This window comes from Apis mellifera, linkage group LG11 (genome assembly GCF_003254395.2).
Source record: "Apis mellifera strain DH4 linkage group LG11, Amel_HAv3.1, whole genome shotgun sequence".
Lineage (NCBI taxonomy): Eukaryota > Metazoa > Arthropoda > Insecta > Hymenoptera > Apidae > Apis > Apis mellifera.
This window is the reverse complement of record NC_037648.1, coordinates 8,937,188-8,964,631: the sequence shown is the minus strand read 5'-3', so window position 1 is coordinate 8,964,631 and position 27,444 is coordinate 8,937,188. Positions and strand designations below refer to the sequence as shown.

Sequence of the window (27,444 nt, the reverse complement as noted above, 5' to 3'; positions counted from 1 at the left end):
TAGACACAAAGTAGACACAAAGTAGACACAACTTTAAATCAGCTTGCTTGTATTCAAACAATATAAAGTCAACTAAAAATGACTAATATAAACAAAACTCGTTATAGTAAACGATGACTAAGAATATTATCGAGTTGAATACTATTTCCCCGTTATTTTTTCAATAAACTCTGCCCCGTTATGCAATATCGGTTAAAAATTGCGGCAACCACGTCGTAACGCGAAATAACAGGAACATGATTGTTTCAGTCTCCTTGGAAACGAATATAAGAGGAAATCATTACTAGATTACGTATAGAACTACGGGGAAAAAAAAATAATGATTAAATTTTGGAAAAATAACAGAACAGAAGAAGGAACAAAAATAGAGGAGATAATTTGTAATAGAGTTTATAGTTAAATTTGTGTAAGAGTGGAACAATTTTGCCAGGGAATGATAATTATGAGAGCGTTGAGGGCCAACATAGTGGAATCCTTAATATTACAGGACTGGTTGTAGTATTAAATCCGCACAGGTTCCGACAGGTTGCCAACCACAAGCTTGCTCCACATGTGGCCTCCACATTTCTCCCATGACAAACTCATGCGAGACGGCGTACATCAAACCATAACATATTCTCTCAACTACACGGATCGAGCAGCTGCTACATGGTACAAAAGAACTCTACCTGTCTAACGTAATGGGGTAAACTGTGATCGGTATTCGTCAGAAATAATGATCGCTTTATCTTGGAATCAACTGCATATGGATATATACACATCTAGTATGTCGATGAATTTGCACGTATACGGTCTATGAATTTTCATCGTTATTTCATCGTAAGACAATGTTGAATGTGCATAAACTTATGTACATATTACAAAAATCTTCAATAATTCTTCCTCAACATAAATCATTGCACATATTTATTTCATATATTCACATTTTCAGTTGATAAATATTTATACGTTCTTTAAAATATACATATATATTGAAATTGTGTGTGTGTAAAAAATAATAATCTAATTTTATTAAACATTACAATTCATTCCATATTGATGTTTTCCATATATCATAATTAATAAAAAATAAACCATCGTATAAAATTCAACCTTCTGCTATTTACTTACGAAATGAATGAATAATTCACCAACATTTAAATCGCTAAAAACTATATATCAACGAGAAATATAAATCATCTGTCATATGGTACAATTGTTAACTGAATACAAAACAAGAATTAGAAAAGAAAAAGGAAATTTTTGCTCGATTTCTTAGCCGCGTCGATTATCGCTTATCGTATCACGAAACATCAATCATAACCGCGTACGCAATGATAAGGTAATTATTCACTAGTAATAGCGAATACTATATTACATAGTACATAAGTATATATGTAATAAGTATACGGCCGTGAAAGATAGAATGAGAGCGCTTCTATGTCAGAGAGCTACTTCGGCAGTGTCCTTAAGTAGCGACGCGATTATCGAGCGATACGAACTCGGCGGCTAAATATTCGAGGGCTGTGTGTAGTGAGGGAAGAGGAGTGGGGCACGACGCCGAGTGGCACGGCCCTGACGCCGGGTCCCGTAGCGGTGGGCATGCCTGCGGAAGATGGAAGGCGCACGAACCGAATGGTGTAGTTGCCTTTAACCGGCCTTAATGTGAAGATCGGATCGCCGCCGATCAGCGTACGCGTGCACAAGAACGAGAGTTAGAGCCACCGGCTTATCGTACGGATCGCGCCGAGAATGAAATTCTCTCTTTGCCTGGTAGAATATAGCAGCAGAAGTAGTAGTAGCAGTATCTCGTCGTACGACAGTCTCGACAATAAAAGAAAACGGCTGGAACGTTTATGGCCAAACGGCAGTAGTACCGGCGGCTGTTTCGCCTGAACGGATTTATTTTTCGTGCACGCATTTTCCACGCGTTTCCACTGGACGGTGAAACGGAAAGAAGCTGCGCCGTTTTTCTTTATTTTTTTTTTTTTTCTTTCATTTCGGTTTTTGCTCAGTGCCGCGTAACATCTCGTCCTCGCGTGGCTTGTCCTCTTATTCGAGACCAGCCAATCTCGGAATCTATCTAGACACGCCTTGCAGAAGAAAAAGAGGCGGGACGCGCCTTAATTCGTTCTATTGGTTTCGTTTTTAGCGCGAGATTCAAACTCGCGCCAAAGTGTGTTCCACAGTGGATACTATTTCTCTTTCGGGTTACAACGCTAAGTGGCCGACAGGTGAGTACAATTGCAAATTATTTTGTATTATTTCCTATTCAATCTTTTTCTTCTTCGTTCAGTGAATTTTAATATCGGATTCGAGGTGATAATTTCACGGAATCGTGGATAATTTTCAAATTGGACGATAGGTTTCGTAGTTCGCGTTAATTTCTTTTCCAATTTTGACAGTTCCACGCGAAGCCATAAACTCATAACCGGTTCGAGCCGGAATTTCAGCGAGAAACGGGATCGTTCGCAAGATTATCTCTGATACACTAGCAAATGTAGAGATAAACTCGATTTTTTCGAATATTATATAAAACGTGTATAAAATATTCTACTTACTTGCGTGTTTTCGAAATTTTATCTAACGCTTTTTACAATTCGTCGAGAATTTTGAGTATAAATATCGATGAAACGGTTTGTCTCGTGAAAAGAGAAATTCTCTGAACATTTTGTATTAACTTACGAATTTCTACTTTGGCAGTTAGCCGGTTCGTTTGAATTTATCTCTGTCATCTATAAATAGCGTTCGAAATACGTATTCGATTCGTAATATCTATCATATATGTCCGTGCTTTTTTGTCTAGTTTTACCGCCAAAATTCGTCATATATAATTTTCGCGCGCATTTTCAATTTTGTTAATTAACTTTCAATAATTAAAGAATCGTCTAAAATTCAATTATTAAATCCAAAATTAAAATTGATATTTGATTTTTTTTTCTCGTATGTGCATAAACCATTAAAATTCCAAGATTTCGAATACAAATATTTCATGTAATTTAAAAATAATTAAAAATTTTCAATTCGATATTTTCCATAAATTTTTTTCAACATTATATTTTTTTAAATATTCTATTGATTTTCAATATTTGACATTTCGAAAATATTTTTCCTCTAGATTTCAAATTTTATATAATTCCATATAATTCGAAAATAGTTTTAAAATCTGTCTAACATCTTTTTGCATATCTTATCAAAATAATTGCGATATGACATTTCGGAAATTGTTTTATATGAATATGATTATATGAGATGTTATTGGCATGGTCAAGTAGCATCCCATCGGAATCGATATATGTGAAAATATGTCATACGGAGATAGGCACGCTAACCGATATGTTGCACTTTCTATCGCAACGTCATGCAACACGTTTGCAGCACGCGCGCGTATGCTGTCTAGTTTTCAAGAATTTGTACATAGGATTATACTTCCGTATGGATACAATACAAATGGAGGAAGGAAGATCGTTTTTCATTTCGCTTTTGCCGGTGTCCTACGTCCTTTCGGCTCGAAGAAAGCTATCGTTAATTAGAGTGCGGTAGGAAAGCTGTCAGCTCGTTACACGCTTGAACGATAATGTTCGAGACACACACACACACACGCATATACCCGCCACCTATATCTAAAGCTGCTGCCGTTGGACCGGTTTCGCTCGGCGCGTGTAGGCAGAAAAGTTCGATCCATCGATCGACGCTCTTGTGGCCATGGAATGTGCTTAATACACATATATGAAACGTACGTGTAATACATGTACATATAGATTTTCGAAAGTCCTGTCTAAACGAAAGCAGTTATCCGGTTTATCGGATCGGTCTGTCTTCCCGAAAAAAAAAGAAGCAATTTTTCGCTTTCCGTTTTCTTTTTCCCCTGTTTCGTTTAACGTTTCAATCTCGCGTATGAATTTAATAAATTACGCGTGTTTCTATTTTATATATCACAATAACCTTTCTCGTGCATCGATTAGGTAAAATTGAGTTTTTAAATAATCGATTAGAAACGTTGCCATGCGATTTTTGTGAAAGTGTGATCTATTAATAACAAACTCGCGATGCAAGTGATTGTATCTGTTATATAACCGGGGGAGAAAGAAGATCTACCTGTTGGTAACGAGACTCGGCAGAAAATACAACAATTTGATGGAATTCGCGCAAGAAATTATATTACCGACGATTTTTTCCCAAAACACTTGGGGCGCTCTGTATATTTTGTTACCTCTGTCTGTTTACCTGTTCGTTGAGGAACACTTTTTTCGCGCATGTTTGGTCGACGCTTCGAGAACGGTTTAAACGAAAGTTTATCCCGCTTCTTTTCTTCTTTTCTCCTCTTTTTTTTTTTTTTTTTTTTTTCTCTCTTTTCTTTTCCCTCGTTTTTCTCTCTCACGACGAGAGTACCACGAGAAAGGTTTATACACACGCTGATGCTTTCTTTTGCTCCCAAGGCCGTTCTAGGAAGGTGATTTCCCCTACCGACCGTCTTTTGTTCGATTCAGCGGGTAAAGTAGGGACAAGGAAGAACGACGGATAATGTGTCATTGTTTTTCAACGGTGTGCGTTTTTCACGGGCGACCGAGTCACAAAGACCACCGGTCTCTATCTCTCTTTTTCTCTCATGATACTTCTGCACCTTTCACTTTTTTTTTCTTTCCTTTCCCTCCTTGTTGCTTATTTTTTGGTCCTCCTCGCGGCGGTTTTCGATAAGAATCTCACGTGGAACAGACTCGTTTAACCGTCAAACGTCTTTGTCCGAACGCTTGTCAAAATATTAACACCAATATATAGTTTGGCTTTTCGGCGAAATCGTTCTCTTGTTTGTTCTTCGCATAAATATCCCGCAGAATCATCTTTTTTACCGATCAGATGAGAAACAGATATACCGAATTTCGACGCGTGCGTTTTTTGTTTTTGTTTTTTTGTTTTAATTCCACCATTTTAACATTGTTATAATATTTAATCCTATGATGGATTGTAATAAAGAAATAATGTAATTGAAACATAAAATTCTTAATAAAGGGGGAATTTTTGTTATTTAATTACAATGACAGTTCTTCGAACATCATTCTTCACCGCTATTTCACATTAAAATAGCTGACTCTTGAATTAATGTGTTAAACTTTATGGATTGGAATAGAATAGAATAGCGCTGAATAATACAGATATTTAAATATAGGCAGCATTCTTTTAGATTTCAAATTAATCAATCTGTTTATCTTGTTTTTATTCTTTATCTTTAAATTATAAATAGATTATAAATAGACATGGAGTTGTGTAAATTGATATTTTTATAGATAACTAATAAAGAAACGTAATCAAGTGAAATTATATATATATATATTATTTCCTTAATAATCTGAAATTTTATTTTTATATTTTGTTACTTAAAAATTGTGTTTTATCTATGTATATTTTTGTATATCTATGCATATATATATTGTCATAAATGCATATATATTCGCAGTTTAGTAATAAATCACGTTTGTCAAAAAAAATAAAGGAAATAAGATCCTCTATTAACTGAGACAGTTATTAACATTTTCGTTGTAATAACATTTTGTAGGATGTATCTCTAATTTATATTTTCAATATTATGAATATTATTTTAAAAGTTTCTCCTTCTTCAATGTTTTCTAAATATTTTTTTTTCAATTTTAATTTGTGTAAGAATTAATTATGTTATTGTGTAATTAAGTTTTTTAAGAATTAAAAATTATATGTGGATTTTCTATTAATATTCTATTCTAAATTGACCTTTCTAACCTCACAATGTTTAATGTATTCATAATGATAGTTCTTTTTATGTGTCATAATCATATAACTATTTTTCATTACATTACTAAATATTAAAGAATATATTAAACGTTTATATTTCCTTGAGATGACTTGTGATTTTTTATGATAATCATTGTAAAAAAACTTTTTTCTTCTCTTCAAATATACATCGAAGCGCGCATGCGTGCTTTTCTCGCGAAAGCGAGTGTCGTAACAATCGAGGTTATGTAACGATTAATTGTCACGCGGAGAACGATCAGTACGGGAATAAGATAACGACTGGCAAAAGCGCGCGCATTTACTTGTCATCATTGAGGTGGGCCTAATCGAGCGGATATAATGTTTAGGTTAGGCCATTGACAATAAAAGGCAGAGTTGATTGCTCTGTCGGTGTTGTAGATTCGCGAAACCGATATAGCCGACGAATTTCGTTGGAATTCTCTTGTGAGTCATTCGAGAGCCGCCCATATAGCGTCACACCATTTGACTTTTCGTTGTGTATGACCATAATCATTTGAGAGCTCTCTCGACATTCATCTTATGTTCTTTGATGGAACATTTAAACGATCACATTTGCAATGAGTGATCGCGAGATTTATATCGAATCTCGCTGTGTGTACTATGCCACGTGTTAACGTATGCCAAGCGATGTCATCCCGCGAAAAAAATTTACTTTTCTTCGTATCGTAAATCTCTCACGATTATTCTCAATATACATACATCAATGTCGATTATTGTTCTTGCATTAAAATGGTTTAGTTCGAATATATATATATATAATTGTATCACAATTTAAATACTTTGTTCATTGCTTATGAGATCGTGTGAAATCTTGCAAGTCTCGTGCAACACCTGGTGATTAAATCATATCGTGAACTATTGTCAGTTTCGTGTTGCGGTGAAAGATGTGTATAACGGTCTTCTCGAGCAGGGAGGGAAAAAGTTACGTTCTTTAGGGACATTTCGTGAGGTGGGTCGTGATTTATTCGAAGGTTAACAAATTCGATTCGTACCGGTTCTTTTCTTTTACTTTCAGTTCCCACGTGCAAAGGCTTATCACAACCGGTATAAATTTTGCTTTCATCTCGTAGGTGTCAAGACATCTCTATAAAAATTCTTCTTATAATACCATCGAAATTTAACAAGAAGTCCATATTATTACAATTTTATTTATCAATGCATTACTGTATAATAAGCTTTTTGTAAACTTTCAATTACAATATTTTTTTATATATATAAAAAATTTAATTTCAAAATTAATTCACGTCTTTATTATTAATAATTATTTTTGATCTATCTATGAAAGATAACGATAGCACTAAAAATCAAGGATTAAGATTATCGATTCTTTTTTCTTTAATCATTAATATTTAGTTTGTGTCGTGTGATTAAGTGACATTTTTTACCGATACGCGGATAACGTGCAAATTGATACGTCGCAAGAGAAGGTCGACTATTTACGTACGAATGCATACACGTAAACGAGTTCCGACCTCTGTTCATATTTTCATAGCGTTAACTGTATTCGTTTCGGTGATTCGCGTGATAATGCGCGTTGACATTACGACACGCGATGCAATACCGAATAGTCATTACAGTGCACTAGAAGCAACATGTTGTAACAATAAAAGAAATAGAGTTACCTTAGATAGATGATCGATCGGATCGTGTACGTTAAAAATATCCCCTGCAATAAAAATTCACTCATACTTTACATTTCCCTTGTTCAATTAAAAATAACAATTTTCATTTTCTCATTTTACTATCCGGTATAATATCTAAAGTGCCTTTTTACCTGAAATAAACGTACTTTTATAAGTACAAAAAAATATAGCCAAGTTGTAAAATAAATTATCGACATAAGTAGTGATTTAGGTTTCAGGATTCTGAAAAATGACTCGCTAATAAATCATCCATGTAATAATAAAGAAAACGGTTTATGATTTACGATATTTAAGAAAATAATGCAAATAGTATTTAACGGTTGCAACAAATTGAAAATGTATAAGCAAAAAATATATAATAGAGAATCGAAATGTTTAAATTTAAACATTTTTTAACACGAAGAAGAAAAAACAAGAAAAACTTTAATTTCGAATATCAATATATCAATTAATATTATTATTTATGAGAAATAGAAGAGATAATAATTCGTTGCGTATATTTCAGGCGAAATGCCGGTGCCAGTTTGGGATTGCTCTGACCTAGGCCTGTTGGACGAGCCTCTGGCTACCACGACAGTGGTATCCGATGACATATGGAAGAAATTCGATTTTGACTTCCCTCTGGACCGTTTGGACGCCGTCCATACGGATGTGTATCACGAGCGCACGTTCGAGGATAGCGTTCTGCCGGATTTGCTGTACGGCAAAATGAGCTGCCTTGCGTCACGAAAGATACGTCATCATGATTGCATGTGGGCTGGGCTGTGCATCAGTAAAGAGCATAACAGGACGTTGCCCGCGAAGAAAAACTCACAGATGCAGAAAAAGGTGCCGGCCGGTCGTAGTGTGTTGATATCGCGGGCAGGCATAACTCATATAGGAAATTCTTTGGTCAATCAGCAACAACAGTGCCGTACAAGAAATCTGGAGAGTGACGGAGATTCAACTAGACCGGAAACACCGAGCTCGAGCTCCGATACGGAGACGGAGGACGAGGGCCCGTTCTTCAGACACGATCAGATCAATATACACGAGAAATTGTCCGAGTGCATGTCAGACGCGGTTACCAAGGCTGTCCCAGTGAGCGAGGTCACTGGCCAGCTGGTCAGGTTCCATGACAGGAGGAAAGAGGAGGAGGAAAATCAGTGTCAAGTGCATAGAGAGACCAATATCAGGAACACTCTGAGCGACCATTGCTATCATCTGAATCAGCCTATTGGGAAGAACCTGGAACATCTTGGTGTACAGACACCTTCTGATTCCGGTGAGTCATGAATTTCCCTTTTCTCATCTTGCTCTCGATCATGTTACCTCTGTTGATATTTCTGCTGTGTCATTGCATTCTATTCTATCTCTGATATTTAGTATGCTAAATGTATATCTAGCATATTAAATATATATATATATATAGCATAATACTTTTTTGTTATGATATTTTGTTATGAAATGAACATTATTAATTATCAATTATTTGCACGTTTAATTAGTTTAATATTCGTGATGTGACATTGAATTATAGCCGGAGACTGCTAATATATTCATTTATTTTACTACTACAAAATTCGACTTTTTACATCGTAAGATTCATTCTTTTTCACCTCCAGGATTGACAGTTAATATAAGGTGATTTTTTTTCTTGGGTGATAGGTTTTTAAAAAAATGGAGAAAGATCTTTTATTTTCCATACATGTACAGTTTGAAGAAATTTTTAAAATTTGTCATGGTTTTCGATTTTCTTCGTTTTTCTTTTATTTTTATATTTTGGTGACATTGAGTAATATTGTGTTGTAGATTATAAAATTCGTCTCGGTAACCGCTTTACGTTATAATACAAAACATATTACAATTCTCAATTCAAGAATATTCATGTTCGTTCATCCTTATTTGAAAACCATGGAATATTCTAAAATGTTAAAGATTTTAAAAATCTATTCAAATTACAATACAGTCTATGAAACTTTTCTATCTTTCTTTTCTTACAAACCTATTACTTGCGAGAAACATGCTAAGATTTAATAGCGCTTCTAAAAATATTAAAAGCAGATCGTTATAGCTCCATAAATATTCGTTATTAAATTTATACTCTTAAAAAATTTATATAATTTCAATGCATTTTTTTTATCATTTCACTTCATTATACATCATTATCATCTCACTTTCATAGGTCAATACACGGTTTCATATATGAAATTTAAGTAGTGCAAATATACCGCTTATTCCCTTGCTGTGGAGGTATAACGTTTTATCTTAGCCATCCGCCAAAGGATCAACGAGTTTATTCATCTTGTTCTTTTGTACCCTTTTAAAACGGAGGCAAGGCAAGGTCGAAGCTAAGAAGGATCCTCCTCTTAATCGAGTGCAATTGACGGTACAACACTCTTCTCTCGGGGAGAGTGCAGTTCGCCGAATTCGGTTACCCGCATGAGTATGCTAATCACGCGTTCGGTTATTCGTCATTCGTCGTGGCAGCGTCGTGAATGCGACACAATCGAGAAAAGAAACTCGTTTTAGACCCAAGTTCGATGGTCGTTACGCTAACGTCCTCTCGACAACCTTCTTTCTTCGTTGTTCTATTCTTCGATGGGAAAGGGAAAGAACAAAGATAAAAAAAAAGAAAGAGAGAAAGAAAGAGATAGGAGAGAAAGAAACTCGTGAGAATTTTTCGATTCTGCCTGTAGGCTGTTTCTTTTTCGAAAAAAACCTGAACACACAGTTATGCATCACAAGATATACACGATATATCGTTTCGTGTTTGTACAAATAATTTGATCCACGTTAAGTGTGCACTCATGAAGTACGAATTTTTCACGTATCCTTCTCTCTCTCTCTCTTTTTTTTTATTTTCGTTCTCGCTTACCGTGTGTATATGTGGTATTTGGTACACAGAGGGACAAAGGGTTAGGCGCAAGTTCTTTTGTTCCACGATATGCAAGTGATATTTTCGCAAAGTAATCAGTCGCCGAACAGAGACGTTTTTGTTCGCAACGGTGTGATTTTTCAGAGGCAACACGCTTGTGTCAAATTTCTCGGTTTCTTCTCGGAGGAGAGAGATTTACAATGTATGAAGCGGTCGAAGAGTCGATAAAGAGTGAGAAAGAGTTCAAAGGCCCTCCTTTCGCGTTCTGTGCGCGCGATCTCGTTATCAGAATACTATAACGCGAGTTGCCACAGCTTTCGTGAATATTTTACAACGGTATTTCCTTAGATGCTTATCGTGCCACGGGACGAGGTATATTCCGTATTCGTTTTAGTTTAATAACGGCGAAGGTTATACGTCAACCTATACATTAATATATATATAGTCATTGGAAACGTAAATGTAATTTAATTGCTGTATACGCGACGTTTGTTCGCTTTCAGTGACGAGGATGATTGCTATCGGGGAAGGAGGGGAGGAATATTTGATGTTTTATCTTGTTGCGTAGATGTCATTGAAAAATCTTTTACACAGAATACGTGTTAAAGGTGGATTTTCTTTTGTGAAAATACTCGCGAGGAATTTATCGTACGTTGCATCGATATTGTTGAAAGATATTTTGTACAGGATAGATTGTTGAAGAAGGATTAAGGATTAAAAGAAGAGGTAAACAGTTAAATTTAAAATTTTTATATTCAATTTGGATATATAATATTTGATACATTGAAATATTAACGAGACAAGTCTATTATAACGTATTAAAATAATTAGATGACTTATTATAGTCTATTATCTGATATAAATATGTATATCTTATACTTTACGTAATCATCTTAAATAACATGATTACGCAGCTGCTGATTAAATATCTAAATATTAACTATGTACATACAATAATTTTACGTACTGTACATTTCATTAATTTCACATACGATTCTTTAGAATTTTAAAAATTCCCTACCTTATCTTTTATCACGACACAGTATTGTGTCAATTTTACACAAAGTATTCACGTACGAATATTCAGTGTATTAGCATTAAAAATAAACGGTGTATACATATTTATATCAATAAGTATTTAATATTTGTTCCAAGCTGTAATCGTTGTTCGTATCGATAACTTCATGCATATCTAAATGTGCGAAAGCTTGTCTCGTGTCGCACAGAACGTTAAAATATCATCAGAAAAACATTAAAAGAACAAAGGTGCGATTACACATAATGAATTTGTATTATTTATATACTAATACAATGTATAGGATATAGTGAGGTTGTAAATTCAATTAGTAACCAGAATAAGTCATTTTTTTATTGTATTGGATATTTAAATAGAACATTAATTGACTTTTTGGTGTTAAAATAGTGAAACAGATCGATATTTTTAGGTAATATCTTTATTTATTCTTTTACAGGCAAACATTTTTTAATGCCATATATATGGTGCAAAAAAGGAGGAGAAAAACTGAATAAGTTCTTAGTAAACGTACAATTGTATAAAGTAGTTATATATATAATGGAAGTTTTGAAGGAAGAGGAAGATTTACGAAAAAAAATCATTGTTTTTGTTTTCAAAGAAGAACAATCTAGTAATACTATCTAGTTCGCCCATGATTATTCGGTATGGGCAGTATAAAGAAGTTGTTTACTATAGATACTCGATGATTTAATTTACGACCTCATTATATTTTGGCTTATATTGTATACAAATACACGGATCATTTGAAAAGTTCTTGAAGTAGAAATAAATATTATTTCTATTTTTGTTTTTCAATATTATCTTTAAATCTCAATACACTTCGTTATTCCATGTTACGAAATCATTCTAAAGCCGTTAAAATCTGCAAAATATTCATCAATGGCTTCTTTTCTTGACTGAGGAATTTTATAATTAAATATCAATTATTACTATAGAAGAAATGATTTTTTTTTTGGTAAATATAAATTTTTAACGCGTAAAAAAATAATTTGATGAATTATACAATTGTATATTATATATTTTATCATATTATACGATAAATGTATATTTCTATTATGAACTTTTAGCATTTTACTATAATTTATATTTTCTTCTCAAAACTTTTTTCATGATCCATGCTACAATATAAAATACATGTCTCTTGAAACGCTTACGATGCTGGCACTGCGCATCCAGATTCGCGCAGAAAGGTGTGCGCGCGCAGAAAATGGAGACGCGTCCTGCGAATTCCTCGAGTGGTCATTTGTGTCGTTCGGTCTAGCACCTCGTGATTAGATTTCCAGTGGTCAGTTTTCAAGACTCGTCACGTACAGCTTCGTGAAGACATCGTTCTGTGCAATGTTCTGATTTAACTATAGTGATTGTGAGAGAAAGCAAGAAAGTTCTAAAGAGCAAAAGGGATGAACGTATACATGCGATTTGGCGCGACTCGCATAATTCGCTCAGGCCACGTAGTATCGTCTCGTCTAAGATAGGTGGGGAGATAGTGCCGTTTACCATCTGAAAATATGTTGCACCACATGTCGACATCTTAACATTGTTTTATAGGTACTGAGAATACACGCACACGATTGCTGTACGATGATATTCGAACATGGCCGTTGCGCGCGTGTAACGTGGCTGGTATGATAGGAGAGCATGACGAGGAAAGAGTCGCCTAACGACCGCGCAGCTTTACCGCACATAGTTGCATGCCGCCTGTATTCGTGTGCACGTGTGCAGCGACACTTAATGCGCGCGCACGTGACCTGACACTTAGTCGGCGCGCACAGTCTTTTCTTCCGATTACACGTCAAATTGAACCCCGGCATTGCACACCAGGCTGTACATAGTACGTATATTGGTATTTTCTATTTTTCTACGTCATGCTTACGATGCATTCGATACAATATGACATTTCGAACACGCTTTCAACGAGTTCTCTTAACTTTCGAAGTCGTTGTTTCACGATATTGGTTTTGATGAATTGGAGGTTATGTTTGACGAAGTGAAAAAATATCGTTATAATCGTGTTTTTTTTACTTGATTCCTACAAAAAATAGTTAGAAATACAGGTAGAAAAGGTTTTTTTATAATATACTGAACAAAAGAAATACATTTTGAATAGAATATAAATATTCTGATTTATTCGGGATTTATATTAAAATATATGTTAATCGAACAACGGATTGAATAAATATAATCGATAAATTGTTTTGATCGATCGCGAAAAGCTTTCAATCATTCAATTGGAATCGAAATGATTCGCGTCGCGATACGTTAACGATCACGGATGTGATTCGACGGTATCGATCGTACTGGGAGACCGGGATAATTGACTGTAACGTTTGATCGACGCGATTGAATTTTCTGAGTGGGTGAAGAGAACGGGAGAGGAGAATGCGCAGATGGCGAAACGGTGAGAGAATTCTTGAGCGTATACGAACGTCGACCTCTTATAAAAGCTATACGCCGTTTCCTGATCGGGACCGTTTAATGGATCAAGAAGACAGCACCGTGCGACCGGACACACCGCAGATTCGGCCTTCGTGTAGTCGTGTCACCGTTCGTAATTGGTAATTGCCAGGGCCACGACTTGCAAATGGCTACTTTTGACCGCGGCCAGACAGGTCAGTGAAACGACGAGAAACCGGTGCACGACCATGAACAAGCGATGTGACCTCGTTAAATGTATTAATGATTTATTTAACATTGCTTTCGGAAGATCTTAACAATCATTTTTGTTTGATTTGCAGAATAAAAGAGGAAAGAAAAAAAAGGAGGTCTTTGATGTGATGATGAGTCGGAATAAAGATGAAATTAATGAATGAAAAATTCTAATATTAACTGAAATACGTATTTTGGAAGGAGAAAATATTTATGTAATCAGGTTTTTATATAATTCTTGATTATGAGATTTGGCCTCATTTTGGACAAGAAAACACCCGTTTTTGATATCTGGGATCTCTACACCATTGCCCCTTATGTAATCTGATTTATTCAAGAATTTCAGATTGATTCAACAGTTCATAGGATTATTTTTTCACCTTTAAAATCAGCATGAAGCAGTCGATAATCTATTTTTTTTTTCTTTCAGACTTTTAACAGTTGAGATAATATAAAGACTTATCGTTTATCCTAGTAATTTCCAATTCCCTCATTTATCCAAAGAAACGTTTCTACTTGAAAATAATAGAATAGATGGTATTACGGAAGATTTCATTTGACCGCGCATGCTTTAAATTGAGCAATTCTTGAAAGAGAGACAAGGTAAAAGTCAGGGTTGCTATATACCGAAGAGGCATGACGAGGAACAACGCATGCGCATCTTTTTCATACGAGCAATGCGTCGCGGACTAGGGGGCTTGCGCCACGCTGCGTGACGTCTGCGGTATCTAACCGGTCATTTACTGCCGGCTTTTACATCCAGCCTTACCCATCCAACAACGTTTGCAATCTCTCGATCGATTACACCTTTTATCCTCTGTCGTATTGAACGATAAAAACGAAATATATCGACAGGAAAAAAAGTAGAAGTTAATGGGAAAATTCAAACGGACAAGATCGATAGCGAGAAAACGAGGTAGCGTTCGGGTCTTATCGCATTTTATAATGATGCATTCGCGCGGATGCGCGGGTCGTACGTTGCAGGTGCATTACTCGATGGAGCAGGATCATTCGAGCATGCGCAGTTAATCGCGCGGGAACTCGAAGGTCACGCGGTACCAAGTGACGTCAATCGATAGCCGGCCGGCCGGTCGGCTCGCTGCTTGCGGTCAAGCGTGGGACCCCGCCGCGGCGGTTTAAATGGTCGCCGGAATGCGGTTAAGCCTTTTTGCCATTCGCGCCGCAGTCGCGCGGCGAGGGATAACTCCAGTGGCGTGTTACGCGATCGCAGTGCCCCTTTGGCATTTCTACTTTTCACTTCAATTTTTCGTGTACTCGAGTACGTGCAATTAGTATTAATATATATACATATTGTGGTCTTTATGACTATGATAACCGTGCTAATATACCGTATCAAAAAAATATAAACGCAAAAGTTTTAGCTATAATAGTTTCTTTTTAGACAGTCGTAATTATATTAGATTTAATAATCAAGATATAAAATCTTGATATTAGTTGAGTAGAAAAGAATCTTGTTGATAAGCGGTCGATTTCTCGAGTTCTTTAAACAAAGAAAATTATCAAATTGTCAGTGTATTTGCAAACGTTAATTTCATTCGAACGCGAAGATTTAGTTTTATTGCTACCAAGAAATCACGCTAACCGCGAGCTCACGCGTTCTTCCGCATGCTTCGTTGTTAGCGTGTATTTCGCGTCATAAAGTATCGCGTTAGAAATATCAATATTTGCATAATGCACACGCAAAGAATAGTTGAAGTTTTCGCTGCAATTTCTTCAGTTAAATTGATGATTTTCACGCACGCGCGTCAATGTGACAACGATAATGAACTTATTTTTTTTCCTCGTACACGTTTGATCGAACAATGTTATCGCAAGTGTGTACACGTTACGTGCGGCGCCAATTACAGCTGTTTAGCGCCATTAATTATGTAAATGCCGATAAGTGCCGCGTAAACTCCGACTGCATAAAAAATCGGATAAGGAGAGGGAAATTCTCGTTAGGGAAAGATTGATCATAGAATTCCTTGAAATTACCTTATAGACTCCGATGGAATCAGATCCAAAGAATTAATCATCCGGTAAATTAATTTTCTCAAGACATTATTCACAGTCGATTCTTGGAAGCTATTTCGTTGCTACGAATCGTGTATTTACCAGAATCATTGATTGATTGATCTATCGTGTCTATTAAAAATCATCTCTATAATATTACATTGAACGAAGGTCGCTAAGTCTTGCTAAGCTTGACTAAGTCTTTTTATACGCTATAAACGATAGAAAAAATACGCGATTATAATATTTTTCTTTTCATTTACGATCGGCTCGATTTTATCATTGACCCCCTACGGTCAGAAGTTTCTCTAAGGTATCGTAAAATTTGCATACTATTTGAAATTTTTAGCATACTAGATAATAATAACTAAATTACTAAATTTAGTACATACTATAAATTTTTGCATATTAGATAAAATTTCAAATTCGTAGTAATTTGAATAAAAGAAAAAAATCTCGATATTTTTTTGATTCTCTCTTTTCTTTTTATTTCGAAAGATACATATCTAATTTCATCGACCGATATTTCAAATTTACTCGTAACTTGAATAAAAGAAGAAGAGCTTATAGAAGATCAAAATTCTTTGATCAAAATTCTCTCTTTTTTTTTTTTTTTATTTCGTATCTGTCATCGATACGACTCTCTCCTCGTAGAAAGGGTTACCGTGTACCCTATCCGAATCCTCTCGAGTTTCTTCATTGTAACGAGGTGTCAAGGCATATTGGTACGATCCTGTGATCCTCGAGACACATTCAACGAAGATCCCGGCTCCCCTTACGTCTAGATTTTCCTTTTTTTCCTCTCTCTCTTTTTTTCCTTCGGTATTCGCACGCAATCCCTCTCAGTCCCTTCTTTTTCCATCGGCAGTGACGAACCTGGTGCGAACCTCGTTCCGTTTCTCATGCAAATTCCCCGGTTAAAGGTTTCTTGGAAAATTGTGTGTGCCGCGATGGAACGCCGTCGAGCGGAAATCGACTCTATCTAACGCCTCATAAAAATGTACGGATTGTCGCCGGTTATCGTAGGCCTGTTCGACGATTCTGGAATTCAGTGGGTGTAGCGTGGATCGTGCAAAGAAAGGATGGGTACGCTCGTCCAAGTTTTCGATTTCAACGAATCGGCGAAAGCAGCGAAGCGGTTCGAAGAAAGTCTGTGGCACGCGGCCATCGCGAAATTCGCGGTATCATTTTCACTTTGGGGCCATTTTTCTTCACGCTCTGATTCGATTCCGAACCAGTTACGGAATAACTCGCCGCGATCTTTCATCAGAAGGAAAGTGCTTGGTCATGCCCGTTACACAAGCGTTAATCTATACGTACATTTATCTTAGCGCTGTTTGCACCGATTTTTAGAAAATAGAGAAGAAAACGCGACCAATATGGCCATGAATCCCTGTTATTAAAATAAAATACGGCTCCGACCGAGATATACTTTATGTTCTGATAGTATTGAAATGCGGTTTCATCGTGAACGCGTAACGGTCCTTGCGGTTTTTGCAAAACAATTCAAGAGTTTCCCTTTGTGTTGTCAGCTTTGTGTGCAGGTGAATTTTGCGTAAGCATAAACGTTTTTTTCCCTTCCTTTTTTTCTTATTATATTCGACTTGATTTAATATTCGCAATATTCTCTCTCTCTCTCTCTCCCTTTCTCTCTTTTTCCATGTCCCACGTATAATTACACAACTTTCCCTCGAGAAATCAAGTAGGCGCCTATTTTTGCACAGGAACTCTTTACACACTGTTCTACGTATAAGTGCATCTCCGGCGTGTGACGTAATTCATTCATTCACTCATTCATTCGTTCATTCATTCATTAAGTTCGGGCCGCGTGGGAGAGGCCGGTGCTCTGATAAGTATCGTAGCAAATGCATTAGGTCACTCTTAGGACTTTTACTTTTACCGCTAATTTCTATTGTTTCGAGATTTAAAAAAAGAAAAGTCGACTTCTAGCACGTTTGCGCGTAAATTTAAAATTTATTTATAAAATTTATTTTATATTTTTAATCTTTCGTGAAAAGATTCGATTTTTGAAATTTATCGATTAGAAGATTATAATGTTTAAAATAAAGCTTAAAGTATTTTCGTGCTTTTTAAATTTAATTTGTTTGACGAGAGGATTTGATTGGATTAAAATTGCAAATAATATGATTAAGATACGCATGTTTTAAATTTGAAATGTATATTCGTATTTAGAAACTTATCCAGATTTACTTTTATTTATATTATTTAATTAAGCAAAGAGAATTTTCTCTTTCACATTTATATAAAAGGATTTAATTACTTATATTAAATCGAATTATTATTTATAATTTCTGATATGAAATAAGGAAGTATATAATATCTTCGATCATTTTTCTTCTATATCAAATGTCTGGTCGACGAACCAGGATGCCCTGGTGGACCTCTCCTGTAACAAGAATTAGGAGGTCGGTCGTCGAAATGTCAGACAAGTAAAACCTGATTCGGGAATGCCGATCGGCATCAGGCGGCGATCACAGAGATCCTTTTTTTTTCTTTTTGCCATTTTTTTCTCCCCCTCCACTCCTTCATAACACATCCTATACGTACAATATAACCTCTATATCGGGATTCTTTCTTTGAATAAATTGGAAATTTCGAATTCCATCAGGCTCTCCTCGATATTATATATACACGTGTCCCGATAAGAGAGCGACCGATTTCTCCACAAAGTTCTCAGATAAGAGATGTGAAATGACCTAACCAAGTCGGTCGATATCGCGCGCGTACCGGAAAAAAAAAGCGCGACGAGAGAGAAAGAATCGGGAGTGAATATCTCGTTGTCCAATTAAAAATTCGAAATTGGCCGGAACGTGACGAGGGAAAGAGAGAAGAAAGACAATATATCGGCCGGTTCACAACGCTCTCTTTCACGTTCCTCCCGCGCACCCCGGCACTCCTTCCTCTCTCTCTCTCTCCGCTCGATCGGTGCCGACAGTTCTCTCCTTTCTTATTGCATTTCTCGTACTCCTGAGGCGGCATGCCAGCCTGCTCTCTCGAGCCGATCGAACGAGAAAAAGAAAAGGAAGGAGGGAGAGAGAGCGAGAGAGAGAGGCCCTCGAAGAGAGACGGTGATCCAGAAAAAGAAAGAGATATATCGGACAGAGAAAGAGGTAACGAAGAAAAAGAAGAAGGGGGAGAAGTGAACGGAAAGGAACGGTGGAAGGAAAGAGACGAACGTAACTGGCATTTTCTGTGAGTCAATCGACCAAGGAAAAAGGAGAGAGACGACGGTGGAGATGAGGCGATACCTCTTTTCCGCATCTTCCCCTTTTCTCTCGCGTGTGTCGTATATAAGGATAGAAAAGCGTCATCGGCGATACGTCAATAATAACGAAGATCGTCTCTCGTATAATACATGCGATATATATATGTATATATATAGTAACTGTGCGAACATCGATGTGCATCCCGTTCCGTGGGCGGATCTCGTCGAGTGGGCAGGGCTTTAATGGTGTCTGGTCACCGGGTCGTTTCCTGGCTACTATCCTCCAGATACGTCTGCCGTATTTCGTATCTCGCGTAGGTTGTTATCCAAGGTAGTATCTCGCGGTATACTTACCAAGTGCATCCGTATATATTGAACGCGACACGTGGGGTGGATATATATATATATATATATATGCATGCGCGTACACATACACGCACAAAAGTCGGTGAGACCTCGTAATTGGACTTGGCCGTCGGGATAGTAATGCGTGTTATGGTTTGTGATTTTTCTGAACGAGGCGCACCGTACATTCTCTCCTGCTACTTCGTTATTCCTTTTTGACCGGCTTACTCTTGCTACAATTCGAACGGAGTAGAAAAAGATCGCCAAGATCATCCTTCTTCCCTTAACCGATTACGCCGAGGTGAAACAGGAGGTGGTGACTGGCCGTGGCTAGGTCGTTAACGTTACGACCTTAAATCAAGGGGGTTGTCCAAGTTGGTGTTTAAAGTAAAGGAGTCGTCGGTCGGAAGAATTTAACGAGGCAATTAGAAAATTCGTCGGGAGAAAATCCACGGATCGTTCGACTTCTTGCACGCAACGCGCCGATTTCTGTGTCCCCCGCGAACCGTTCCTCGTGGAACGATGCCCATCGTTGTTACGTTGTGTGTGTGTGTGTATGTGTGTGTATGTATTTCGTGACTTTCGAGCCGATACCTGGAGAGAAAGAGAGAGAGAGGAAGACAAAGAGCATTTTGCAGGTCGCGAGCGCGCTCACTTTCGTAACTGGATTGGATGAGTCGTCGGCTGGTAGTACCGTGGAGGCATCAGCCGCGAGCGCGAGAGCCCGGAGCCTTGGGCACGACGAGATTTATGGCTTCGGCTCATATACGGATATGTGTGTACATCGAGTGACCAGGAAGAGAAACGTGCCGTCACGTTCGCATATGTGGCTCCGCTTAAAGGGATTGTCATCTCGGGATACTTTGAACCGTGGGACTCGTTCGGGCCTAGAGTTCCACGAAAAGTAATTTCATGTCGCGGCCCTCGCTTTTTACTCCACGATATAATTGGAATTCAGTCTGGCTGAGAGATGTTGGAGGCCAATCGAAAACACGGACCCAACCAACTCTTCTTTGCAGAGAGAAGGATACACACAGATCATCACGCACACGCAAGAAGAGATCCTTCGAGATTACGTAGAAAATATACGTATAAATATATGTATATATAAAACTCTTGGATAACCGGATGTTTGCTCACTTTTGACCTATATGTTAAACGCACGACGAAATAATCTAGAGTTGAATTATTCTAGATAGTTCTAGATTCTATTTTATCATTTTTTGATCCACGCTCGGAATGGAATGGAACTAACGTTTTACATATTTAAAAGACTGCGCGATGTTTTTTAAATGGAACTTTACTACGTGCGTTACGTAATCCGAAAAAAACGAAAAAGGGAAAAAAATTGATGATCCATGAATGACGAATTAGCGCGACATTCGGGTTGAAGAGTTGGTCACGGGTCAATTCGCGATGCGGAGCACGCGCGTACATTTCTAGCTGAGCTTTGCATATATATATACTCCTCGTATCTGACGCTTATCTCCTGTGGAGAGAAGTAACGGGTCATCAGACGGTCGGAGACCTACATATCGTATATAGCCGGATACGCGAAACTCGAGCGCGCGCAGGGGGTATTCCTGGCATTTTCCTCTGCAATCTTTTCCCCTAGCGAGCTTCTGCGTCAATGAGGCAGCCCGGCCAGTCGATATCTCGCGCCGGCTGAATCATGAAACGTGTAACAGCCTTCGATGGTACAGCGTTAAACTCTCTCCTCTAACCGTGTACCACCGATGGCGCGCTGTCTACTTACTTTCCCCTTGGACTATAGCGTGTAATGGAATTTTCACGCCCTTCCCGCGGCGAATGGCCAGATTAGCATTCGCGTTTTATACCTCGAAAGCGTACGCACACAATGGTGTACGTACTACAACGCTCTCCTCCGCTTCCTTCTGTTTCGATTTTTTCTCTCTTTTGACGCGATCGTGATTGTTCGCGTAACGGGGCTAAATTCCATAATTTCTGCATAGGCCTCTCTCTGGAGTGGTGGTGGTGGTGGTCCAGTTCCCGATCACTTCCCCACAGACACTTGTCTAATTTATCTCCGAACGGGATCAAAGAAATTTCTACACGGTACGTTCACTTCCAAAGCGAGAGCCGAGGCCGTGTTACACAGCCACGGGATAACCGGTGTTCCGTACATTGTATTTTCTCCCGCCTGGAAATATACCGGGCGTCGTCTCCTCTCACCGCCCTCTGGAAATATTCGGCTAGCCCAGACGAGTGCCGCGCCCAGTGCGAGGCGCACAAATCAAAACGCGTAATCAGCCAAAAGGGATTTGTCCGGGAAAAAATGGCGCTGGACCCTCCATCCGGATACACTACCATCACCCGGCTCGTATGAGAGAGAAAGAGAGAAAGGAGAGAGAAGGAACGGAAGATAAAAAGAGAGCAGGAGAGAGAAGACAATATATCCATAGTGTCTAGAGGAGAAAGAAGAGAAAGGAAATTCATCCCCACCCCGGCTTTTTCGAAGCTCGTCCGCAGGCGAGGCGACCGTTCGATATCACGAAAACTCGCTCCCCTCTTCTCGTGTCTCTCCTCTCCTCTCTCCTCTCTCTCTCTCTCTCGTCTCGCGGTCGCCTATCCCAACGAGAGAGGAGAGCAAGCCCGATCGATTCGCGTCGACGTACTCTACTATGGCCTGCTTACACGGAGAGCACTGACCCCCAAGGTCGCTCTTACGCGGTTGCACGTGCTGCCGCGAATTGACGTTGCCACCCTCCCTCCCTCCCTCCCTCCTTCTCCCCCCTCCCTGTCCCTCCCTCCAACGCGGTCGACTCGATTCGCGCCGCGTATATACCGCGCCGCCACTTTTCCCCCACCCCTCGTTTTCGCAAAGTAACCGCTTCGAACTTTCTCCTCCCCTTGGGCCGCGCGCGTCTAGGGATCCCTAGCGTCGGGCCGCCGACCTCTTCCGCAGCCTCCGCGCGCGCTCTCTCTTTCACGGATGGACAATGTCACATGCGTATAGTACGCGCGCTACGTATGTAGCGTACGTGTTGTTTTCTCAGTTCTTGTACTATTCTCTTTTTCGCCCGATTCACGCCTGTTCCTAATTTGTACCACGGTTTCAGCTAATTTTGGACGTGTTTCGCTCGCCAAGTGGGATAGGTTGGGAGCGGATAGAAGAGATGTTTCGTATGACGTTCGTGCCAGCTATGTGTGTATGCGAGGTAGGTGGTTAAACGACGAGGTGGGTGTATTATGGGGGATTTAGAGAATCGAGAAGATTAATAATTTTTTTTTTTTAGTGAGATGGAGTTGATTATTTGGTGTAGGGATCCGATTTACATTATTCAAACTTGTTTCAAATATACTTATTTCATTTAATATTTATGAGTATGTTTTTAAATAGATGTTGTTGAGAAATAAAAATTACCTAATTACCATTTCGTAATAAGTTTGTCCTTCGATAGATTAACTTGTTATCACCTAACTAACCAAATATATTTTTAGTACACGTAACCTTGCATTTTAATGTATTGTCTTATTTATAAAAGGATTATACGAAAAAAGGAAAATGTTAAAAATTGTTGCGTAATAATTTTTTTTTTCTTTTTTGATAGTTTTTAAGAATTTTCATAAACTAAAGAGTTAAGTAAGTTTGCTTCCTTCTACTGTAATACGTATTATAAATAAGGGATTTATTGCATGCCATTGTGTGTGCACGAATATCATATAGCTCGGTATATTTAAGTTATATAGAAACTGTAATGAATGTAATATATTTATATTATAATATTCTAAGTGAATAATAACTTGCGTAATAATAGGATGAAGAAATTCATTAATTGTCAAAAAATTTTATTCAAAAATTTTCATTTTACTTTTATAACTACTACTAACTACTATATTTAATTTAGAAAAGTAAAAATAATATTCTTATTATAAATTTATCACGTCAATTACTCATCGAACGAAAAAGCCACCGGTTCGACAACAAATACGTAACCTTGCATGCCGAGTGTAAATATATCGAGTGGTCGTTTATTCTTTGCTCTACATATTAGAAATATTGCAAATATTGGTATAAGACCGTGGATTTAGTCAATTACATACCGATTTCTGTTTTTGTTATCGCGGTGATTTTTCTTCGGATATGTATGATAAATGAACCCGTGTTTAATTAATTATTCGATGACTGGTATGCTACACGACGTTTAGTGGGACTAAATACGAGACATTTCCTTCCTAAAAGAAGAATCACGCCGCGTAAAATCATTATCACTAACTTCCGGACGAATTTTGTATGTTCGACACATTGCTTGAAAAAAAAAAAACTATGTTTGGATATACGTCGAAATGAATTTACATTGTATCGAATATGAATAGTCGAAATACTCGTGTTATTATTACGATCCAATTGCAATGTGATGACTCGTAACATCCGTTTTTTCAATGTTTGCGTGCCTTTTACAACAACATCACGATATTCATATATGAGTAAATTTAAAAATCTAATGGATTTCATTCCTTGACATTTTATAACTTTCGAGTTACAATTTAAATACGTTGATTTTATTTTACATATTCGATTATACGAACTAAGATTATTGAAATTGAACTTAAAATTATTCATCATCATTTTAATTATTTCTTTCAATTTTTCAATTCATTAAACTTTATATAGTCATAATCTTTTTTTTCTTTTTTTTTTTTTAGTAAAATCGTAAACGCACACGAAACTTTTGATTATTCATTTCTTTACTTAATTAACTCATGAAATTCAAATCTGGAAGAAATCGTGCAAACTTACGAATTCATGGAATCGCCAGTCATCTATGGCTTCCGTGGCGCCACTGGTGATTATTCTACTTCAATCATAGATGGCTCCAGTAGTAGCCGAAAATGTTAAAAATCAAGAAACACTATCGAAATTAAAGGGGGAGGGGAAAAAAAAAAAGAAGAAATACGGAAGAGTGGAAAAGAAGCGGTATGTGAATCGAAGTGAAGCGAAAATAGGGTGGCACGTGCGTCGACGACGTTTAAAGCTATTCGAAGGGAAAATAGACGAAATCAAAGGGGAAGTAGTTCTCTCGAGTCCGCGACCCTCGATGTTCCTTCTATAGTTAGTTTAGATGGCTCCTATGGTTATTTTTAGAAATTTTCGCGCCTTTTCGCAGTCGATGACCTGGCGGATCGCCAGTTTCGGGAAGATTCGTGTGTCTGGCCTAGCCGGCGCGACGATACACGTGCAAGCGGCATGTATGGTCATGACGGAGGCGGTGGATTGCTTCGTTCGTTGCCTTGCACACACGGATACAAGTGGCACATGTATACGACCTCTCTCGTTTGGCTTCTTCCTCGTTCCTCGAGAGACTCTTTCCGCTTGGCCCCGTTTGAGGCTTTAAATGGAGACGATTTCGAACCATCGAGCGTTATAATTAATATTTTCTAAGTAGGATGATTCTAAGGATTGACACATCTTGTCTTCGTTAATAATTAAATCAACATCTTATTGATCGTTTCGAAATTTCACGTTTTTATTATTTTTTTCACGCCGTCCTCGTCAGGATTCGATAAATAACTTAAATCCGATCCGTGTAAAACACGCGTAGGAGCTTTTGTAATTTCGTTTCAAAGTTAAAGAATGAATAGTATAGAATTTCGTTATACGTTGAAAGATAAATGCTAGATAGGATATTTTAACTAACATTTGTTCTCGATTCTTGATATAAATTGATGTATATATACATGTATATATTTGTTTTTTAGATTAATCGGTCATTCGACAATCGTATTTTATCGAAATAAATATCAGTGTATGATCGAAGCAAGATTAGATAGATTTTTTTTCCTCGGTTTGTACCAGGCTTAATTAAAAGTTCACGCTGCGATTGCAGCGGCCAGGTAAAGTGAAACCGGAAGACGTGTCTGGATGTTTTGCACACCGAGCGTGACGTGTTTCAAGATAGGGATAAGTTAGGAATTTTTGTAATTTAAATCTCCAACGGATTCTATTTTATATAAGGAGACAATAATTCTAGCGGACAGTGATTCTGATGGAAAAATCGATTATGTTTAATTAAAACGAATGTAAAACTACCCTTTCCTGTATTATAAAGTAATATTATGAAAGAAGTCAAAGTGTTCATAACAAAAATAATCATTTCTAGATATAATAACAGATTTAAATTCTTCTTACAATATTATACAATTTACTTTTTTAATCTTATAATATATAATTATTACAGAAGAATTGTTATTTAAAGTTATTAGTTTGGTAATCTCAACCTTAATAAATCTATCAAATGAAATCGAAATTTGATAAACAAAATAAGTAGGAAAATTTAACATTAATTAATTCGATCTTATTATAAGATAAACATTATTTTAGATTTTTTCCCCCTTTATTTTCATCTTTTAAATTTTAGATTTCAGGTTAAGTTCATTGCATAAAGAATCTCGTAATGCTATATACTTCTTTCTTTCTTCTATCTTTATTTCTCTTTGTATTATGCGAATAAAATTACCGGAATTGAAAGACAACTTCTATACGTATAAATCGAGTATATTAATGCATGAAAATGCAGCGATCATAAAGTGAGCGGTTCCACTTTAGGTGAAAGAAAGATACCTCGCTTGCCACTTCGCGTTTCGAATCGGCGATGTACATATCTTTATTAACTCTTTGACTCTCTATAACGCATTTTGACAAATACAGGCACGAATCGAACTATAGAATATTATTTCAAACATTTATGTCACATTACATGTCATTAGTTACGCATTATTACCTAAAATTTATTGATTATGAAATATTGAAAGTATGTATATCCTTTCCACATCCAACATTTACAGTAAGTTGAGAATTCTTGGAATAGTTTTCATATTACCAATTAAAAAAAAAAATCTGAAAATCCATTATGGGCCAAGTATCTATTAAAAAACATTCAAACGCGCGAGTTGAAAAATTAGGATTATTAGGTACTTTGTTTATATCCAAATAATTACAATATTTCCTTCATTTAAAACGGAATATATTTCATTCGTTCTTTTTAATTTATAATTTATAAGCAATTCCATAATTCATCAAAGAGAAAGATCCGCGTTTAACCGAATTCCTCGTTTACTCGACAGCCAAATTATATTCGTAAAATGTCGCGAGACGCGCTTTACCGCGGGCAATGTCGAGCCGAATTCAATTATATTTATGATCGCCGCCCGATTAATGGTTCGTTTTATGAACGGAGCTGTTGCGGAACGAAATTCATCCGTAAATCGAGCGAACGTAATCGAACCGCTACACGGGAGGAGAGAAAAAGAGGGGAAAAAGGGAGAGGAGGGGAGTACAGTAAGAGAAAGGCTTCCTTGTCGCGAAACGCGCTCGCCGACATTGAGCGATTGTATCCCGAACGTTGTCCTTGAGGAAAGAGTTACGATCCGTATCCGTGGCAGACAGGAATCTGGACCAACCGGATTTCCACTGATTGTACCAGACGCCATGGATGACACAGTTTGTAGAAACGCCCACGGTGTCGTATGTCCCTTCGAACGCCTCCGCGCAGGCCACGTGCTTCTAAAAGGATATCATCGTGACCATCGATCCATCTTTCTTTTTGTCCCTCTTCATCTCTCAAATCATCGAACGGATAGAGTTAGTATTAGCCCAGATCTAATTAACGACGTTTTCATTCGGGATATTTTCTTTTGAACGATCGATGGAAAAAGGATCTTAAGGATCGATATGATTTCATCTTGAAACTTGAGGTTTCAGAAGATCTATATATACATATATAACAAAAATTTTATTTTTTTTTATACTAAATCTTATAATTATTTATTAAATAAAAAATCCTGTGCAAAGTATGCAATGATGTAGTCTCTTTGTTCTGGTTCGTAGCCAAGGGAATCTTTGGAGATAAAGCGATATTGATAGCATCCGGTTAGAGTTCAGGGTTGATAC

The 27,444-nt window shown here is 37.3% G+C and overlaps 1 protein-coding gene across 3 annotated transcripts in view; it reads left to right on the top strand.

Moving 5' to 3' along the window:
• Positions 1 to 1,438: 1,438 nt before the first annotated feature.
• Positions 1,439 to 27,444, top strand: part of LOC100576392 (transcriptional regulator Myc-B) — a 39,901-nt gene continuing 13,895 nt past the window's right edge. The window contains exons 1-3 of one of the 3 annotated variants that reach the window (XM_016914905.2): positions 1,439 to 2,213; positions 7,915 to 8,673; positions 22,613 to 22,711. In XM_016914905.2, coding sequence (XP_016770394.1) covers positions 7,920 to 8,673; positions 22,613 to 22,711 — 853 coding nt within the window. In that variant the 5' untranslated portion in view covers positions 1,439 to 2,213; positions 7,915 to 7,919. Of the gene's footprint in view, positions 2,214 to 7,396; positions 7,415 to 7,914; positions 8,674 to 22,612; positions 22,712 to 27,444 lie in introns of those variants that run through there. The other 2 variants (XM_016914906.2, XM_003250399.4) reach the window with 2 other exon arrangements.